Source organism: Oncorhynchus keta, chromosome 22 (assembly GCF_023373465.1).
Source record: "Oncorhynchus keta strain PuntledgeMale-10-30-2019 chromosome 22, Oket_V2, whole genome shotgun sequence".
In the NCBI taxonomy this organism is placed as follows: Eukaryota; Metazoa; Chordata; class Actinopteri; order Salmoniformes; family Salmonidae; genus Oncorhynchus; species Oncorhynchus keta.
In genome coordinates, this window is record NC_068442.1 from 11,181,259 (window position 1) to 11,201,328 (window position 20,070).

General features: G+C 43.8%; 1 protein-coding gene across 1 annotated transcript in view; it reads right to left on the reverse strand.

Moving 5' to 3' along the window:
• Positions 1-7,461: 7,461 nt before the first annotated feature.
• Positions 7,462-20,070, reverse strand: part of LOC118401049 (chromatin remodeling regulator CECR2-like) — a 68,280-nt gene continuing 55,671 nt past the window's right edge. The window contains exons 17-19 of the mRNA XM_035798227.2: positions 13,744-15,619; positions 13,579-13,646; positions 7,462-13,460 (exon numbers count right to left, since the gene is read on the reverse strand). Of these exons, the coding sequence (XP_035654120.1) occupies positions 13,598-13,646; positions 13,744-15,619 (1,925 nt within the window). The 3' untranslated portion in view covers positions 7,462-13,460; positions 13,579-13,597. The remainder of the gene's footprint in view (positions 13,461-13,578; positions 13,647-13,743; positions 15,620-20,070) is intronic.

The window sequence follows — 20,070 nt, forward strand, 5'->3', positions numbered from 1 at the left end:
AAATATAGTTTTGAGAGTAATTGTAGCCAATTTCAGGCATTGTCTGTCAGTAGTCTAGTGCGCCCTGGTGGTGGATGTGGTCAAAGACAGCAGCACCATCACCAGCTGTTGGTTGTCAACAAACCACTTTGTGATTCACAGACCTTGTGTTGTTAACTTGTGAATACGGTTGATGGCTTATACCTAATACTTTAAGGTTATGGTCAAAGTGTAAAAAAAATATATACATTTTACAAATAGGTCATTCCACCAAGACGGTACGTTATGGACTTCGACATTTGTAAACTCAACAAAAAAGGAAACGTCCTCTCACTGTCAACTGCGATTATCTTCAGCAAACTTAACATGTGTAAATATTTGTATGAACAGAAGATTCAACAACTGAGACAAACTGAGCAAGTTCCACAGATGTGTGACAAACAGAAATTGAATAATGTGTCCCTGAACAAAGCGGGGGGGGGGGTCACAATCAAAAGTAACAGTCAGTATCTGGTGTGTGTGGCCTCCTCGTGGACTGCACCAGATTTTCCAGTTCCTGTTGTGAGATGTTATCCCACTCTTCCACCAAGCAAGGCACCTGCAAGTTCCCGGAAATTTCTGGGGGGGAATGGCCCTAGCCCTCACCCTCCGATCCAACAGGTCCCAGCCGTGCTTAATGGGATTGAGATCCGGGCTCTTCGCTGGCCATGGCAGAACACTGACATTCCTGTCTTTCAAGAAATCACTCACAGACTGAGCAGTAAGGCTGGTGGCATTGTCATGCAGGAGGGTCATGTCAGGATGAGCCTGCAGGAAGGGTACCACATGAGGGAGGAGGATGTCTTCCCTGTAACGCACAGCGTTGAGATTGCCTGCAATGACAACAAGCTCAATCCGATGATGCTGTGACACACCGCCCTAGACTATGACGGACCCTCCACCTCCAAATCGATCCCGCTCCAGAGTACAGGCCTCGGTGTAGCACTCATTCCTTTGACGATAAATCCGAATCCTACCATCCCCCCTGGTGAGACAAAACCGCAACTCGTCAGTGAAGAGCACTTTTTGCCAATCCTGTCTGGTCCAACGACGGTGGGTTTGTACCCATAGGCGACGTTGTTGCCAGTGATGCCTTACAACAGGCCTACAAGCCCTCAGTCCAGCCTCTCTCAGCCTATTGCGGACAGTCTGAGCACTGATGGAGGGATTGTACGTTCCTGGTGTAACTCGGGCAGTTGTTGCTGCCATCCTGTACCTGTCCCGCAGGTGTGATGTTCAGATGTACCGATCCTGTGCAGGTGTTGTTACATGTGGTCTGCCACTGCGAGGACGATCAGCTGTCTGTCCTGTCTCCCTGTAGCGCTGTCTTAGGCGTCTCACAGTACAAATATTGCAATTTATTGCCCTGACCACATCTGCAGTCCTCATGCTTCCTTGCAGCATGCCTAAGGCATGTTCACACAGATGAGCAGGGACCCTGTGCATCTTTCTTTTGGTGTTTTCAGAGTCAGTAGAAAGCTCTCTTAAGTGTCTTACGTTTTCCTAACTGTGACCTTAATTGCCTACCGTCTGTAAGATGTTAATGTCTTAACGACCATTCCACAGGTGCATGCTCATTAAATGTTTATGGTTCATTGAACAAGCATGGGAAACAGTGTTTACAATGAAGATCTGAAGTTTAGATTTTTATGAATTATCTTTGAAAGACAGGGTCCTGAAAAGGGACGTTTATTTTTTTTTGCTTAGTTAATATTGTTCCGAATGCATGGTTAAATATACAGTTGATGTATGTAAACTTCAACTGTATACACCTAGGTTGGAGTCATTAAAACTTGTTTTTCAACCACTCCACATATTTCTTGTTATCAAACTATAGTTTGGCAAGTTGGTTAGGACATCTACTTTGTTCATGACAAGTAATTTTTCCAACAATTGTTTACAGACAGATTATTTCATTTATAATTCAGTGTATCACAATGCCAGTGGGTCAGAAGTTTACATAGACTAAGTTGACTGTGCCTTTAAACAGCTCGGAAAATTCCAGAAAATGGCTTTAGAAGGTTCTGATAGGCTATTTGACCTAATTTGAGTTAATTGGAGGTGTACCTGTGGATGCATTTCAAGGCATACTTTCAAACTCAGTGCCTCTTTGCTTGACATCATGGGAAAATCAAAAGAAATCAGCCAAGACCTCAGAAAAAAAATTGTAGACCTCCACAAGTCTGGTTCATCCTTGGGAGCAATTTCCAAATGCCTGAAGGTACCACGTTCATCTGTACAAACAATAGTATGCAAGTATAAACACCATGGAACCACCCAGCTGTCATACCGCTCAGGAAGGAGACACGTTCTGTCTCCTAGAGATGAATGTACTTTGTAGCGAAAAGTGCAAATAAATCCCAGAACAACAGCAAAGGACCTTGTGAAGATGCTGGAGGAAACAGGTACAAAAAGATCTATATCCACAGTACAGTCCTATATCGACATAACCTGAAAGGCCACTCAGCAAGGAAGAAGCCACATGCTCCAAAACCACCATAAAAAAGACAGACTATGGTTTGCAACTGCACATGGGGACAAAGATTGTGCTTTTTGGAGAAATGTCCTCTGGTCTGATGAAACAAAAATAGAACTGTTTGGCCATAATGACCATCGTTATGTTTGGAGGAAAAAGGGGATGCTTGCAAGCTGAAGAACACCATTCCAACCGTGAAGCACGGGGGTGGCAGCATGTTGTGGGGGTGCTTTGCTGCAGGAGGGACTGGTGAACTTCACAAAATAGGTGGCATCATGAGGAGGGAAAATGATGTGAATATTTTGAAGCAACATCTCAAGACATCAGTCAGGAAGTTAAAGCTTGGTCGCAAATGGGTCTTCCAAATGGACAATGACCCCAAGCATACTTCCAAAGTTGTGGTAAAATGGCTTAAGGACAACAAAGTCAAGGTATTGGAGTGGCCATCACAAAGCCCTGACCTCAATCCTATAGAAAATGTGGGCAGAACTGAAAAAGCGTGTGCGAGCAAGGAGGCCTACAAACCTGACTCAGTTACACCAGCTCTGTCAGGAGGAATGAGCCAAAATTCACCCAACTTATTGTGGGAAGCTTGTGGAAGGCTACTCAAAACATTTGACCCAAGTTAAACAATTTATAAGCAATGCTACCAAATACTAACTGAGTGTATGTAAATGTCTGACCCACTGGGAATGTGATGAAAGAAATAAAAGCTGAAATAAATCACTAATATTATTCTGACTTTTCACATTCTTAAAATAAAAAGTGGTGATCCTAACTGACCTAAGAAAGGGAATTTTTACTAGGATTAAATGGCAGGAATTGTGAAAAACTGATATTAAATGTATTTGGCTAAGGTGTATGTAAACTTCTGACTTCAACTGTATGAAATACAATCTAGCCTATGCTCCAACTTTGTAGGCCGCATGTGCAGCACCAGAATGTTCTCTCCCTGCTTGATCATGGTTTGATCGGTGTGCATAATTAATATACAGTATAATACAGTAATACAGTTCACAATCAAAAAGATTAACCTACAGGAGCAAGTTTAATTTATTTAGCCAAGAGAGGATATAGCTAGCTACATCTGTGGGCTTTTATGTTTTTCTATTTTGCGTAATGTGCAGTAGCCTACAGTATACCCTATAGGCCCACAGTATAAGGGCACCATCATTGACTTTTTTGGGCTTGGGTTCATTAAATGTATTTAACATGTGGCTCATCAGGCTCAGGTAGCATCAGCTTGAATTTTTGATCAAAGCTCTAATCAAATTCAGACATAGGACTATGTATATACTTCATAATGCTTTAGAAGGAGACTTCTGGTTTTGGCGGGAAATACTGGGTTAACCAGGATAAAAATGACTTGTTCTCAGGATGGAACATTTGTAAAATACAGGCAAAATATTAAACCCTAATCCTGACTTCAGGGCAATTTACTTTAGACTGAGATGTGAAGATCTTAGCAGAAATGTTGATAGACAAATAGGATGCTCTCTAGTGACATCACTCAATAGGCCTATATACAAGTGGATTCTCCAGTGACTTCACTCTAATAGGCCTGTGGCCGACAGGATATATCCACTTAAAGGTAGACTTTGGGCACAAAAATGGACCAACTACGCCTCTTTCTCAATTTTCAAACAGAAATGGGTTGTCCCTTTGGTGGCTCATCGATGCTTCATTCTCGCCATGCACGCTGCAACCAACATAGTTAGTTTGTTAGCTAAGCTAGCCGCTGTAGCTAGCCAGTAACTCCTCCAGTATGTGTTAACGTTATTTCACAGGATTTGTTTTTGGATGGAAGCTGCAGAGATCGGTAAGAAATGGCACTTCAGTAGCCAAATATCGTATTCAACATTTGTAATAATTTTTTATTCATCGGTTAAGCATAAACATTAAAAAACAGGTATGATCAGTTATAGCTTAAAGCTGCTCTTTTGGTGTTTTGGCCCAAAATTGACCTTTAACATGGACAGTGCAGTCAACATATGCATGTATAAGAATGAAGATGAACAATAATAATGAATTTGAATAATTGGATAACTTCACGAAGTGACAAACTCAAACCTGTCACAGTCTCACAACGCTGTTATTGATCAAAAAGTAACGGGGTTGAGTGTGATGGGGTTGAGTTTTTCGCCTTAAAATGGCCACTGCTGCTCATGTGGTGAACAGGAGACCGCATGCAATTGCATACATTGTTGCAATAAAAATAGTTTTGATAAGTAATAGTTCTCTTTATTTCATGTAACAGAGTTGAGTTGTTGAGCTTGACAACCCCATGCTTCAGCGGTCGCCTATAAATATTGTTCAGTCTAAAGTTTAGGGCTACGACTTCAATGAGACCAGACTGGGCTCCGCGATGGTTTGACACGTTGGCGATTTCAATGTAACTACCAACGTAACAAAGATGTATTTAACAACAATTTAAAAGTGTAACAAAGTAACAGAGATCGCGTTCACACTGAACAGATGGATACATATAACACGTTGAACATTGCCTCAGTGCCTTAATTATTATTAGACCATGTTTCTCACCACTTATTAAGAAACCTGTCCGTGAAAGTGAAGTGACGAATTGGTGCTCCTATATTGCTCTATAATAACAACTAGCCGTTTTCGGTTCTGTAGCCTATAAGTGTACCACTACCTCCTACTCACTTCCCAAAACAGCGGGTCACCCGGTCTCGCTCGTTGAGGGGGGGTTGATTCACATGTCAAGTGGATGAAGCTGATGAGAGGAGACAACATGCAGTGCCACAATAGATTAATGCTTTGTGTCGCAGACGTCCTCTTGTTTTGTCTGTTTGCATTTGAATAGATGCCATTTTTTCAGTTATTTTAACGGACTGTCAGTGATACAAGGAATCAGAAATGATGTGAACCTAATTAACCTTAATTTCAAAGGTTGTCATTTAGTGTAGGAACATGTATTTCTATGGTTATACTGAAAAAAAGAACTGCATTTTAGCAAACTGAATAATTAATGTAACACCTTCACAAACCTGATCGACTTAATAAAGCAAGAGAAATCATTATAAAAAAAGGTCAAACAGACCATGCCAATACAATAGGCCTTCCTGACACTTTAGGAACCAAGACCTTCATGTCACTCAAACTACACACTAATTTCTCTTGTGTTGTTACTTATGCTACCAGGGGTAAAAATTGGTCTGGGGCAGAGATCCTGCAGCTATACTCCAAATGAGCAGCCTGGCCTCAGACTAGACGTAACATAGTAAGCGTAAATATGTATGTTACCACACCAAATGTAACATAAGACAGAAGGTCACTTAAGGCAAAAAACTAAAGAACGGTGGTTGGTTGGGGTGTTGCGTTACAGACATTAGCATTTTAGCTAGTTAGCAACTTTAACTACTTAATACTTTTTAGCTACTTTGCATGTTAGCTAACCCTTCCCCGAACCTTAACCCTTTAGCTAACCCGTCCTCTAACCTAGCTAACGTTCGCTACCTCGCTAAACATACGAAACGTAACATGTCATATTAAACGGAGTGTCTCAGATTTACGTACAGAATAATACAAAATGCTCTGAGACCAGCAGCCAGTAAGAGCCAGGTGCAGATCCCAGTCAGTACCTTTAAGCAAATTTTGCAATATCGAATGAAAATTGCTGCGCATATTTAATTTCTCAGCCAACAACACGAGTAACCAACAGCAAAATCAGAATGGTTTACCTATTCAATTGGTCAGCTTGTCAAACTCCATGCAAGAAATATTCCCCCAGAGGCAGTTTAAAATTTGCAAGTGCCAGAGGGAGAAACATCCATGCCCAGCGACTGCTCATTTAACAGTTGCGGGAAAACACTTTTGAAAGCAGTTGATGGCCACTTAAAATAGCAGGGTCGCTGCTTTCTATTAGCCTACTAAATGTATTTCTGTGCACCATTTTCCAATATTCAGTTGGTCATAGTCTCAACTAGGCTACTTTATGGTGTGCCAAGCAGGTTTAGTGACAATGAACACCACGAGAAACATTTATTTTATTTCATTATGTTTGGCAGTGACTGGCTGTCTCCTGAGACTCTTTGCAAAAGGACCTCACGACAGAAATCCGGGAGATGGTGAAGAGTCTGCTGGATTCAATTGCGGCCACTACCTCCACTGGCAACCAGGACACCGGCGCAGCCTTCAAGAAAAGCTCAACCCAGAGACCCTTCGGAAGATTGAGAGCCTGGGTGCATGACAAAAATGGCATGCCGGTGAAGAAACCAGAGATCTATTAGCAGATGACACACCTGGGCAACCGCTGCTAGCCCACCTATTGCTGCAGCTACCCTACTATGCTGCTCAGACCGTGTACTACAGCACCTGGCTGAGCTCCCCCCAGTACAAGTATGTATAGGTATACTGGAGAGGAGATTGAGGTGGACCCTCAATGAATACTTCACCATCAAGTACTTCATCAGGGAAAACATCCATCAAGGCACAAGCATGGTCCGACATGGAGAAAAAAAAATAAAGCTCTGGAAAAAGTGAAAAATTGTGTATTTATTTGTTGACAGTTATAAGGTTGCAGGTCCATAAGTCCATGCCTTGCACATATGGATCCACAGTTACTGTACGTGAACACTGGAATTCTGACCATGGCTAAGAGTATCCCATTTTATTATTTGATTTAAACATTGATTATAAAAAGTGTATTAAAACGAGGACACTGACAAACACTTCAAGACAGAAACATCAATGCAGAAGCCAGGTCTTAGTTTTTTTTCCAATTCCATTTTCCAATTCATCAAGGCATAAACAGTCTTGCATTATTTAAATAATCAAGTCAGAAGCCTTACACCTACTTTTCTGCCATACCAGTAGGCCTATCCGATAGTCTACTCCTTTACAAGAAACTGTCCTTTGATAGGCCTAAGCATATTTCAGTAACATCACCCAAGCCGCAGCTCTCCCCCTCCCCTACCACCAAAGAAAATGGAGAACAAGCAACATACTTCAATTCAGGAAAAGTTATTTATTCTAAGAAATGTGCAGTATAGAAAATACTTCAGTCCATTTCCAAAATAATCTATGTCAGTCAGATGAAACATACAGGGTCTTTTTTGATGCTGCCATGCTACAGAGGTAAATGTCAACTGCTTAAAAACAAAAACAAAAACATTTATATAAAAAAAGTCCAAATGTACAACATTTAAGAGCAAATAAATATGATTCACATTTAATCAAATCTAGATATTTTACTAGTGCAGACAAACTGGATGACAAAGTAGAAGTGGAGTGAGTGGCATACAGACTTCCATGTCTTGTGCAGACTACACATCAGCGACAACAAAGCTGCATAACAGTATGATAACCTCACAGACCATTTACAACTACACTGTCCATACATGGACAGCACAAATGATCACACTACCTACGAGAAGACCTCAGCTAGTACTAAAAATCCCTAGCAAGTAAAACAATACATCCTTAAACAGCAGGGTTCCCCAACTGGCTCGCGGGTGGTTTTATTTGGCCCCCCCCCCCAAGTTTTCTGAGCAAAACTTGTTCCTAAGAATTCCCACGGATAATAGAGAGAGATACATGTGATTGTATACAAATGTAAGCAAGGTTTGAAATTATGTTTTAGGTGAAATATATATTTTGCGATCAAATTGCAGTATACAAATTATTTGTAATTATGTTCCGGCCCACCGACCATTCACTCAAGAAAGAAAATGGGCCTGCGGCTGAATCTAGTTGAGGATCCCTGATATACAGTATCCTGGGACAAATCAAAAGTCTCACAGCTTCTAGTATTTTCCTATATTCATCCCTCCTTGAGCACATTTCCTGTTAATGCCATAGGTGTCTATAATTGAGGGAACTACACTGCCATCTCTATGCTGCCTAACACAGATCCAGTAGAACCACAGGGCTCAGGTTGTCTACTCACCTCACTGTGGCAGGAAGGCATGCAATCTATACAGCTGGTGAGACAAGATCATATTTAAAGAGCCCTTTTCTGACGACCTCAGACATACGCCCTTTAACAACAACCCCCCCACCGGCGGTAACACAAATAACCTTACAATAAAATGTTCCAAGGACGGGTCCGCTATACTTTAGTTCAGGACAGTAACATGACTTGGCACTGGGAAAATTAGACAGTCATGACAATAGTAGTGTTAGGCCATTTGTGTGCTGGGGACTGACTCTGGTGAGTGGAGGGACTTAGTGGATGCCAGTGGACTGGCTATGAGGTAGATTCATTTGTTGCAATCACTATACCTGTGGGGCTCACAGGCGCAACATGGATATGATAAGATGGGGAAGACTTCAATCTACACAGATTAATTGTTCAAAGACAAAAATCACTCACTGTGTACAGTACCAGTCGAAAGTTTGAACATACCTACTCATTCAAGGGTTTTTCTTTATATTGTAGAATAATAGTGAAGACATCAAAACTATGAACATATGGAATAATGTAGTAACCAAAAAGTGTTTAAATCAATATATTTCTTACATGTTTAAAAAAAAAATGTTTAACTCGATAAAGTCAGTTAAGAACAAATTCTTATTTACAATGACGGCCCCAGCCAAACCCGGACGACGCTGCGCCAATTGTGCGCCGCTCTATGGGACTCCCAATCATGACCAGATGTGATACAGTCCTGGATTTTTTTTAGATCAAAGTAGCCCCCCTTTGCCTTGATGAAAGCTTTGCATAGTCGTGGCATTCTCCCAACCAGCTTCATGAGGTAGTCAACTGGAATGCATTTCAATTAACAAGTGTGCCTTGTTAAAAGTTATTTTGTGGAATTTCTTTCCTTCTTAATGAATTTGAGTCGATTAGATGTCCAGGGGTGGTATACATTAGCTAGCCCATGTTCATATTATGGCAAGAACAGCTCAAATAAGCATAGAGAAACAACAGTCCATCATTACTTTAAGACATGAAGCTCAGTCAATGGAGAAAATTGTGCAGTTGCAAAAACCATCAAGTGCTATGATGAAACTGGCTCTCATAAGGACCACCACCGGAAAGGAAGACCCAGAGTTAGCTCTGCTGCAGAGGACAAGTTCATTAGAGTTAACTGCACCTCAGAAATTGCAGTCCAAATAAATGTTTCAGAGTTCAAGTAAGACATCAACATCAACAGTTCAGAGGAGACCATGAAGGCCTGATTTCACATGGTCAAATTGCTGCAAAGAAATCACTACTAAAGGACACTAATAAGAAGATTTATTGGGCCAAGAAACACAAGCAATGGACATTAGAATGGTGGAAATCTGTCCTTTGGTCTGATGAGTGAGATTTTTGGTTTCAACCGAGGTCTTTTTGTGAGACGCAGAGCAGGTGAACGGATGATCTCCGCATGTCTAGTTCCCACCATGAAGCATGGTGGTGTGACGGTGGGGGTGCTTTGCTGGTGACACGGTCAGTGATTTATTTAGAATTCAAGGCACGCTTAACCAGCATGGCTACCAGTGCATCCTGCAGACACACCACCCCATCTGGTTTGCTCTTTGTGGGACTATCATTTTCTTTTCAACAGGACATTGACCCCACACACCTCCAGGCTGTGTAAGGGCTATTAGACCAAGGAGAGTGATGGAGTGCTGCATCGGATTACATGGCCTCCACAATCACCCGACCTCAACTCAATTGAGATGGTTTAGGATGAGTTGGACTGCAGAGTGAAGGAAAAATCAGGCAACAGGCGCTCAGAATATGTGGGAACTCCTTCAAGACTGATGGAAAAGCATTCCAGGTGAAACTGGTTGAGAGAATACCAAGAGTGTGCAAAGCTTTCATCAAGGCAAACGGTGGCTCACTGAAGAATTTCACATATTTGGATTTAACACTTTTTTGGTTAATGCATCATTTCATAGTTTTGATGTCTTCACTATTATTCTACAATGTAGAACATAGTAAAAATAAAGAAAAACCATTGAATGAGTAGGTGTCCTAACTTCTGACTGGTACTGTATAGTGGCAATGACAAGAGCAACAATATTAAACAAAAAACAAACTGGAATGTCGAAAAACTCAACTATTCCAATTAGTACAAAACGGAATAGATATTTTATTTAACCCCAAACAAAGCAAACAGGTTGGCAGTGAGCAAGACCCCCCACTGTCACAAGAGGACCAAAAATAACACAGAATCTTGCAAAAACAATATTGGTTTATCAGTTTCTTCACATAAAATTAGGTTGATTCATTTGTCACAATTCCAGTCATATTTTCTTGTCCTTCAAATAATTCATTAAAATACCCGTATAAAACTGTACACCCTGAGGACATATAAAAGGTTAATTGAATTGGGGAGGATGAAGCACTGACGTGAAGAAATAATCATGCATGGGTGCAATTGTGGATACAATCTTAACCGTTACGAATAGAATAATAAAACTCACCATAAAAAGGAGCGACAGTGGGACTACCATGTTAGGTGTTATTTTTCGCCAAATGTATGGAATGCAATACATGGTCCAGGTTAAATGAAATGGGCTGTAAAGATGACAACATTAACATTAAAAAAAAAGACCTTAGCATACATCAATTGTTGATTCTAACTCATTTTCACTTAGTGCGTATACCAACCAGCAGGACACATGGAAGTGTGGAAAACCATCCAACATAATTCCCTAGTTTGAGACAAGAGGTCAACTACAGTGAAGAGTTACAGTTGAAGTTGGAAGTTTACATACACTTATGTCAGAGTCATTAAAACTCATTTTTCAACCACTCCACAAATTTATTGTTAACAAACTAGTTTTGGCAGGTCAGTTAGGACATCTACTTTGTGCATGACACAAGTAATTAATCCAACAATTGTCTACAGATACCAGTGGGTCAGAAGTTACCATACACTAAGTTGACTGTGCCTTTAAACAGCTTGGAAAATTTCAGGAGATGTCATGGCTTTAGAAGCTTCTGATAGGCTAATTGACATCATTTGAGTCAATTAGAGGTGTACCTGTGGAGGAATTTCAAGGCCGACCTTCAAACTCAGTGCCTCTTTGCTTGACATCATGGGAAAATCAAAAGTAATCAGCGAAGACCTCAGAAGAAAAATTGGAGACCTCAAGTCTGGTTCATCCTTGGGAGCAATTTCCAACAACAGCAAAGGACCTTGTGAAGATGCTGGAGGAAACAGGTACAAAAGTATCTATATCCACAGTAAAACGAGTCCTATGGTGATATAACCTGAAAGGCCGCTCAGCAAGGAAGAAGCCACTGCTCCAAAACCGCCATAAAAAAGCCAGACTACGGTTTGCAACTGCACATGGGGACAAAGATCCTATTTTTGGAGAACTGTCCTCTGGTCTGATGAATCAAAAATAGAACTGTTTGGCCATAATGACCATCGTTATGTTTAGAGGAAAAGGGGGAGGCTTGCAAGCCGAAGAACACCATCCCAAACGTGAAGCATGGAGATGGCAGCATCATGTTGTGGGGGTGCTTTGCTGCAGGAGGGACTGGTGCACTTCACAAAATAGATGGTATCATTAAGGAGAACAATTATGTGGATATATTGAAGCAACATCTCAAGACATCAGTCAGGAAGTTAAAGCTTGGTCGCAAATGGGTCTTCCAAATGGACAATGACCCCAAGCATACTTCCAAAGTTGTGGCAAAATGGCTTAAGGACAACAAAGTCAAGGTATTGGAGTGGCCAGTACAAAGCCCTGACCTCAATCCTATAGAAAATTTGTGAGCAGAACTGAAAAAGCTTGTGCGAGCAAGGAGGCCTACAAACCTGACTCAGTTACACCAGCTCTGTCAGGAGGAATGGGCCAAAATTCACCCAACTTATTGCGATAAGCTTGTGGAAGGCCACCCGAAACATTTGACCTAAGTTAAACAATTGAAAAGGCAATGCTACCAAATACTAATTGAGTGTATGTAAACTTCTGACCCACTGGGAATGTGAAGAAATAAATAAATCATTCTCTACCTTGTTCTCTCTTATTCTGACATATCACATTCTTAAAATAAAGTAGTGATCCTAACTGACTTAAGACAGGGAATTGTTACTAGGATTAAACGTCAGGAATTGTGAAAAACTGAGTTTAAATGCATTTGGCTAAGGTGTATGTAAACTTCCAACTTCGACTAATATATATATATAAAACAAGCACCAACGTAAAAATTCCAAGGCCACTCCAGCATGTGTAGACTATCCCTAGTGCATAGCAGAGAAGGCTCTCTGCAGGTCTATATCTATCATTCACACATACATTCAACAAAAAGTAAACGGCAAGGCCCGTCTGTCGACAGGGTTCTGATGACGGCTTCTCTTCAGTCTTAAAGTTCCTCCTTTTCTACACCTGAGTTTAAAAACGTTTGGGGAAAAAACCCCAAAGAAACAATAACACCAGCCCCCTCTTCTCATCACCGGATCCATTTTTCTCTTCTGTAGAGGTTTGGACAGGACCGAAGGGGCTGGAGGTCCATAGGAGAGCTATAGTCAGGGGAAGAGCCTTCCTCCAGACAAAACCCAATGACCAGTAGCTTTGTCCAACCAGTGTGAGGCTGCAGACAGAGGATCTCCAGATGTTCTTGCAGGAAGGGACCAGCTGTACACACAGTCTGAACTGGAAGTCCACTGGCAGACAGAGCCATGTCTCTGCATAGAGGCAGTCTCAGTGAGGGTTCCACATGAAGTAGACAGACAGCCCGAGGGGCAAAGAACTCATTCCCTAAAGAGATCCTCAAATAAATATGTTTCCCTTGTCTGCACACACTGCATATCTTGTGTCTGATGCAGTGAGAGCAGTAGTTACTGGTGCCCCTTGACACAGACAGACAGAGAAAAGACAACGGCCAAGACTCCATTTTGAGCCGCTCCACAGCAGAGAACATCATGGTTCCAACAGCACAGTCACATTTAAAGGCTTATGACAGGAGACACACAGGCAACCACACAGGTTATCGTCATGGATGGATGAAATGCAGGCACTGCTTTGTGTACAGGTGTTTGTTGCTTTTGTCCTTCACCTGGATTGTGGGGAAAAGGAATGAAAAAAGGAGATTAATCATTGAAACATGACAGGGATTCGGAAATATTGATTGGTGATAGCCCTTAACCCTCCACCGCCATTGAATAATCACTCACCCTGCGCCCACAGAGTTGCTCAAACTCCCTGTTTACTGCTGGGACCACTGGGAGACATCATCTGCTGCCTACAACATTACATAATAGATATCAGTGACCTCTTCCTAGCCATCAAAGCAAAATAACAAATTAACAGTTAGAATCTCCAGTGTAGCTCTTTCTTACCCTGGGTGAAGGAAGTGTTCGGGCGCCAGGCCTCTCTGCTGGACCAGCATGCCCTGGAAGTGGCCTCCGGCCTGGGGATGTCTGTACATGGCCATGCGGGTCTGCCCCGGGGGAAAGGGAAGGTGCTGGGGCCGGTGCAGGGCTTCCATGAGGTGGGGGTGGGGTCTCTGGGGGGCGTAGTGTCCACTGGGGTAACCTGGCTGGTTGGGGTATGGAGCATGGGACATCATGTGGGGAGGCGGGGCCCCGCCCTGCTGCATCCCAGTATGTACTGCTCGGGAATCGTACAGGAAGTTGGCCACGTGAGGTGGGGGCTGGGCACTCCGGCGGCGTGCGGCAGCGTTGTGGCTGTCCAGGTCCAGGATCTCTTTGGGGCTCTCTGGCCGCTCTGAGCTCTCCTCCACCAGAGCAGGCTGATGCTTCACAGGGCTGCCAGCCTCCCTACTCTCCTTCTCCACAGATCCTCCACGTGGGCCCTCGGGCAGGGGATTGGGGGACATCAGGCTGCCCCCGGAGCCTTCAGAGCCCAGGGGGGAGCCCATGCTGCTGCCCTCCTTCAGGCGCCCATTGACGTTGGCACTAGTTGCAGGCAGGTAGGTGTTGGAGGGCATGGGGTGGCGAGGCTGGTACTGCTGCTGACTGTGCCACTCCTCGGAGGGGTAGCCCCCCCGGATGTTGCCTGGGGGCTGGGGGTAGAAGTGTTGCTGCTGGTACTGGGGGTACATGTTAGGGTGGCCCTGGGGATGCTGCTGCTGGGCCATGTGGTATGGATAGGCAGCTCCTTGCTGGTGGTAGGTGGGGTAGCCGGCAGGGTTATGGTGGGGGTTCATGGTCTGGGGAACAGATTGGTTCGGGTAAGGCTGTTGATTTGAAGGGGGCATGGGTTTGCCCATAGGTTGACCATAGTGCAGATGTGTTGGGCTGCCCATGCCATATTGACGCATGGCTCCATTGTCCTGGCCCTGGGAGTGGGGAGGCATGGCTGGGTTGTGACCAGGTGCCGGTCCCCTTGGCCCCTGGCTACCGGGTTGTGTCTGTTGTGCCTTGGGACTGAACAACTGTTGTTTATAGATGCCATTTGGAGGTCCAGACTTCATCATGCTGGAGTTACCAGAACTGCCTCCAGAGTCCCTCCTGCTAGTGGGCTCGCTTGGCCTCTGGTCATCTGGGCTGGGCTGGGGAGGCAACTGGGACACAGGGTGGCTGGGGGGCAGGGAGGTGAGAGGTGCTGGCTGGGTTGGACCGGGGCCAGGCTGGGCCCCCTGGGGGGCGCTCTGTGGCATTCCATGCATGGAGATTGGTTGAGGAACATTCTGCGCCACATGTGGAGGTGTGTTCTGAGAGTTTTGTTGGTGGGGGTTTTGGGATCCTTGCTGTGGGGCATTTTGAGTGATATGTTGAGGGATGTTTTGTTGCTGTGCATTCTGGGTATTGTGCTGATGGGCGTTCTGAAGACGAGTGGCATTCTCTAGGATTTGCTGGGGGGGGCTCTGGGTAATATGCTGTGGAGTATTCTGGGAGTGACGAGAGTTCTGGGAGTGAGGTGCATTGTGGGGCTGAGGAGGATGAACAATGGAAGGGTTGTTCTGATGAGGGGGAGTCTGGCTGACAGATTGTCCTCTGCTCTCCCCCTCTTGGTTGTCGTTTGTCTCTGAGCTCTGTGGGAGTCCCAGCCCAGACGCAGCCTGCTCCCGGGTCCCGCTAACCCTCTCCTGTGATCTGCCCCAGTTTGGAGCAGAGGGGCTCTGCATGCCCCGAGTGGGGCGACTGGGAGTCTCTGTGGGACGGGAGAACGAGGTGCGTTCCTGTTCAGATGGGACGGGGGTTACCAGAGCTCCTGCATGGTTGTTGGATGTTTTGGGATCTGACGTGGACCCTGTCAAGACAGATCATTTAGTGAGTGGAAGGTTGTTACAGTGAAAACAAAGTATCGATTTGTCGAACAGCATCTGAATGAATGCCGCAAGACTGAGAGCGTGTCCTATTACATTTCCTGGCACAGACTCAAAATGGTCAAATTAATTGATACACAAAATTAACAAACAATCTATGATTACATTTGTAAGTGAAAAATGTTAGGTTCATCCTTCCATATCAAAACATCTTGCTAGGGTAGCTGCAGTGCTAATTTCATCAACAAAAAAAAAGTCACAGAAATACATTTTTCAGTGGCAATTGACCAGACTAAATAGCCCCGGAGAAAAAAAAAAAAAAAAAAAAAAAAAGACTAATTTATCTTTGACTAAAATCTGACTTACGTAGACTGGACAATAGTTTTTGGAGAGATTGAGAGCTTTTTATGACATTTGTAAAATTGTAAGGCTTTCTCATTGCAATGTTGCACTGCGGTAGTGTTGTCACAATACCAGAATTTTGACTTTGATACCAGGTTTAATATCACAATACTCGATACCAAAATAACAGTTGATAGCGAAACGATACCACAGCAAAAAATAATAAAAAATACATTTAAAAAAGGGTATTAGTTAGACAGAATAACCACTGGGATATATATATATTTTACATTGAACAATATCTTGATAACTGTTAGACCAATTAAAATAAACAGAATATCTATTATTAAAACATTTGACCCCCTTTTCGTGATAGCCAATTGCAATCTTGTTTCATCGCTGCAACTCCCGAACGGGCTTGGGAGAGGCGAAGGTTGAGTCATGTAACTTCCAAAACATCACCTGCCAAACCGCACTTCTTAACACCCTCCCGCTTCACCCGGATGCCAGCCGCACCAATGTGTCGGAGGAAACACTGTCCAACCAACGACCGAGGTCAAACCTGCAGGTGCCCAGCCCGCCACAAGAAGTCACTAGAGCGCAATGAGCAAAGTAAAGCACCTCCTGCCAAACCCGGACGATGCTGGGCCAATTGTGCACCACCCTATGGGACTCCCGATCACAGCCTGTTGTGATCCAGCCCGGGATCGAATCCGGGTCTGTAGTGACGCCTCTTAGCACTGCCACTCGGGAGGCCCACAAAATCTCAACTGTTTCATTAGACCTGTGATTCAGCAAAGCGAAATAACTGATTATATAAATAGTTTAGTGCCAAAACTACATAAAAAACACCTTTAAGCTCATTTCTGAAGCTTCTATATTGCAATAGTCTACACACCATAGAAATACTATGGATTTTACACAGCATACTACGATTCCCAGAGTGCATTTCAACTCCCAAGGTGTAACGCTCCACCTAGGGCTGCTGGCTGGCTAGTGGCTACTGCTACTAATCCCAGACAAATGCGAAGTAGTCTAAATATATTGCTGTCATTGCTAAGTTGAGTGCATTTCACGTTACTTTAGGGTTGTAATCATATTATAACGCTCAGTACTCACATGAATGTCACGCTGAATAAATGTTCATGGCATTGTCACTCATAGTTATAATTTAGTTGCTAGTAGAATAGCAGTACAATGCAAATGTAATGTCTAAAATAGTTTGTCGTTTTGCCACGCAACATCCCTTGCACTGCTTTAGAACACCTTTTGCATAGTTGTTTCGGTGGGCTTGCCCTCACCATCTGCTCTGTAAGCAAAGTATTCCCAAAGTTTGCTTCTGGAGTCTATCAGCTGCGTGCGCAAGCACCCTGGCCAGCTTACTACTGCCCCCTTGAAGATTCAAAACAAATTACTAGACAAACTATCCTCTCAATCCGTATATGACATGAGATATTTGACAGAAGTACTGAAAGTAACAAAAATTCTAGTAAGCAAACTGTTTTTCATGTTCTAGTCACCTCGTTGCCTGGCAGGGTTGCCATGTCCGCGGTTTTCCGGCTAAATTGGGAGACTTTGAAAACTGTTGTGGATGAAAATGTATTTGTCGCAGGTTGCAGGATTTTAGGCCACTTCTAAATTGCACCGTGGCCGCCATGGCATTTAAAAATAAAATTAAAAATATAATAATTTCACTTTGACCTGCTGCTGCTCACTGTCAGGCAGGCTATTGCTGAGTGTTGTTGTGGGGGGGGGGCGCGTGTGTGTGCGTGCGTTGAGCACAGCAATAGGTAGCTGAGTCACGTGACTGAGAGGAGAGCAGCACGCCACAGTTTCTAAACCCAGCGGCCCAACATTGCGAGACGTCCGGGGAAGCTTGCGAAACAGGCAAAGCCGGGGTTAGGTGTCAATGAGAAAAGTGAAGAATTCTTCCTTAACAAAGGGGGGGTCAAAATCAAAAGTAACAGTCAGCTGCATTAAGTACTACAGTGCATCTCCTCCTCATGGACTGCACCAGATTTGCCAGTTCTTGCTGCAAGATGTTACCCCACTCCTCCACCAAGGCACCTGCAAGTTCCCGGACATTTCTGGGGGGAATGGCCCTAGCCCTCACCCTCTGATCCAACAGGTCCCAGACATGCTCAATGGGATTGCGATCTGGGCCCTTCGCTGGCCATGGCAGAACACTGACATTCCTGTTTTGCAGGAAATCACGCACAGAACAAGCAGTATGGCTGGTGGCATTGTCATGCTGGAGGGTCATGTCAGGATGAGCCTGCAGGCAGGGTACCTCATGAGGGAGGAGGATATCTTCCCTGTAACGCACAGCGTTGAGATTGCCTGCAATGACAACAAGCGCAGCCTGATGATGCTGTGACACCACCTCAGACCTTCCACCTCCAAATTGATCCCGCTAGAGTACAGGCCTCCTCGTGTAACGCTCTTTCCTTTGACGATAAACGCGAATCCGACCATCCCCCCTGGTGAGACAAAACTGTGACTCATCAGTGAAGAGCACTTTTTGCCAGTCCTGTCTAGTCCAGCGACAGTGGGTTTGTGCCCATAGGCGACGTTGTTGCCGGTGATGTCCGGTGAGGACATGCCTTACAACAGGCCTACAAGCACTCAGTCCAGCCTCTCTCAGCATATTGCGGACAGTCTGAGCACTGATGGAGGGATTGTGCGTTCCTGGTGTAACTCCGGCAGTTGTTGTTGCCATCCTGTACCTGTCCCGCAGGTGTGATGTTAGGATGTACCAATCCTGTGCAGGTGTTGTTACACGTTGTCTGCCATTGCGAGGACGATCACCTGTCCGTTCTGCAGCGTGGTCTTTCACAGAATCCAAACCGGCAAATTTATTTTGTCCCCCTACACCAGTCGTGATCACGACACGCAGGTTAAAATATCAAAACAAACTCTGAACCAATTACATTAATTTGGGGACAGGTCGAAAAGCATTAAACATTTATGGCAATATAGCTAGTTAGCTTGCTGTTGCTAGCCAATTTGTCCTGGGATATAAACATTAGGTTGTTATTTTACCTGAAATGCACAAGATCCTCTACTCCCACAATTAATCCACACATAAAACGGTCAACCAAATTGTTTCTAGTAATCTCTCCTCCTTCCAGGCTTTTTCATATTTGAACTTGTATGGTGATTGGCATCTCAACTTTAATAGTATTACCACGACAACCGGCAACACAATTCATCTTTCAATCACCCACTTAGGTATAACCAATGAGGAGATGGCACATGGGTCCCTGCTTCTATAAACCAATGAGGAGATGGGAGAGGCAGGACTTGCAGCGCAATCTGCATCAGAAATAGGAATTACTTTTATTTTAGCCCTTGGCAACGCAGATGCTCGTTGAAACGTGCGAGCAGATTCCTACATTTATTTTGCCACGCACGTGACGCGAGCGGTGTAGTCAGGGTATTAGGCGCCTCACAGTATGGACATTGCAATTTATTGCCCTGGCCACATCTGCAGTCATCATGCCTCCTTGCAGCATGTCTAAGCACGTTCACGCAGATGAGCAGGGACCCTGGGCATCCTTCTTTTGGTGTTTTTCAGTGTCAGTAGAAAGGCCTCTTTAGTGTCTTACATTTTCATAACTGTGGCCTTAATTGCATACAGTCTGTAAGCTGTTGGTGTCTTAACGACCGTTCCACAGGTGCATGTTCATTAATTGTTTATGGTTCATTGAACAAGCATGGAAAACAGTGTTTAAACCATTTACAATTAAGGTATGTGAAGTTAATTGGATTTTTATGAATTATCTTTGAAAGACAGGGTACTGAAAAAGGGACGTTTCTTTTTTTGCTGAGTTTATATATACACACACAATCAGATAATAACAGATTGATAATGCTAGCTAGTTAGGTTGCAGTAAACTATCAGACAGAATTTTGATTAGGCCTACAATACAGTTACAATATGTTAAGGGGCAGGGCTCCAGACTGCTACCATTTAGTTGCCTTTTGCAACCCTTTGACTTGGCTGTGCGAGTTACATTTTTAATTGGTTGCGTCAGTGCGAGCTGAACAGTCATTATGTCTACATGACCACCTCACTCCAAAGTTGTAAAAC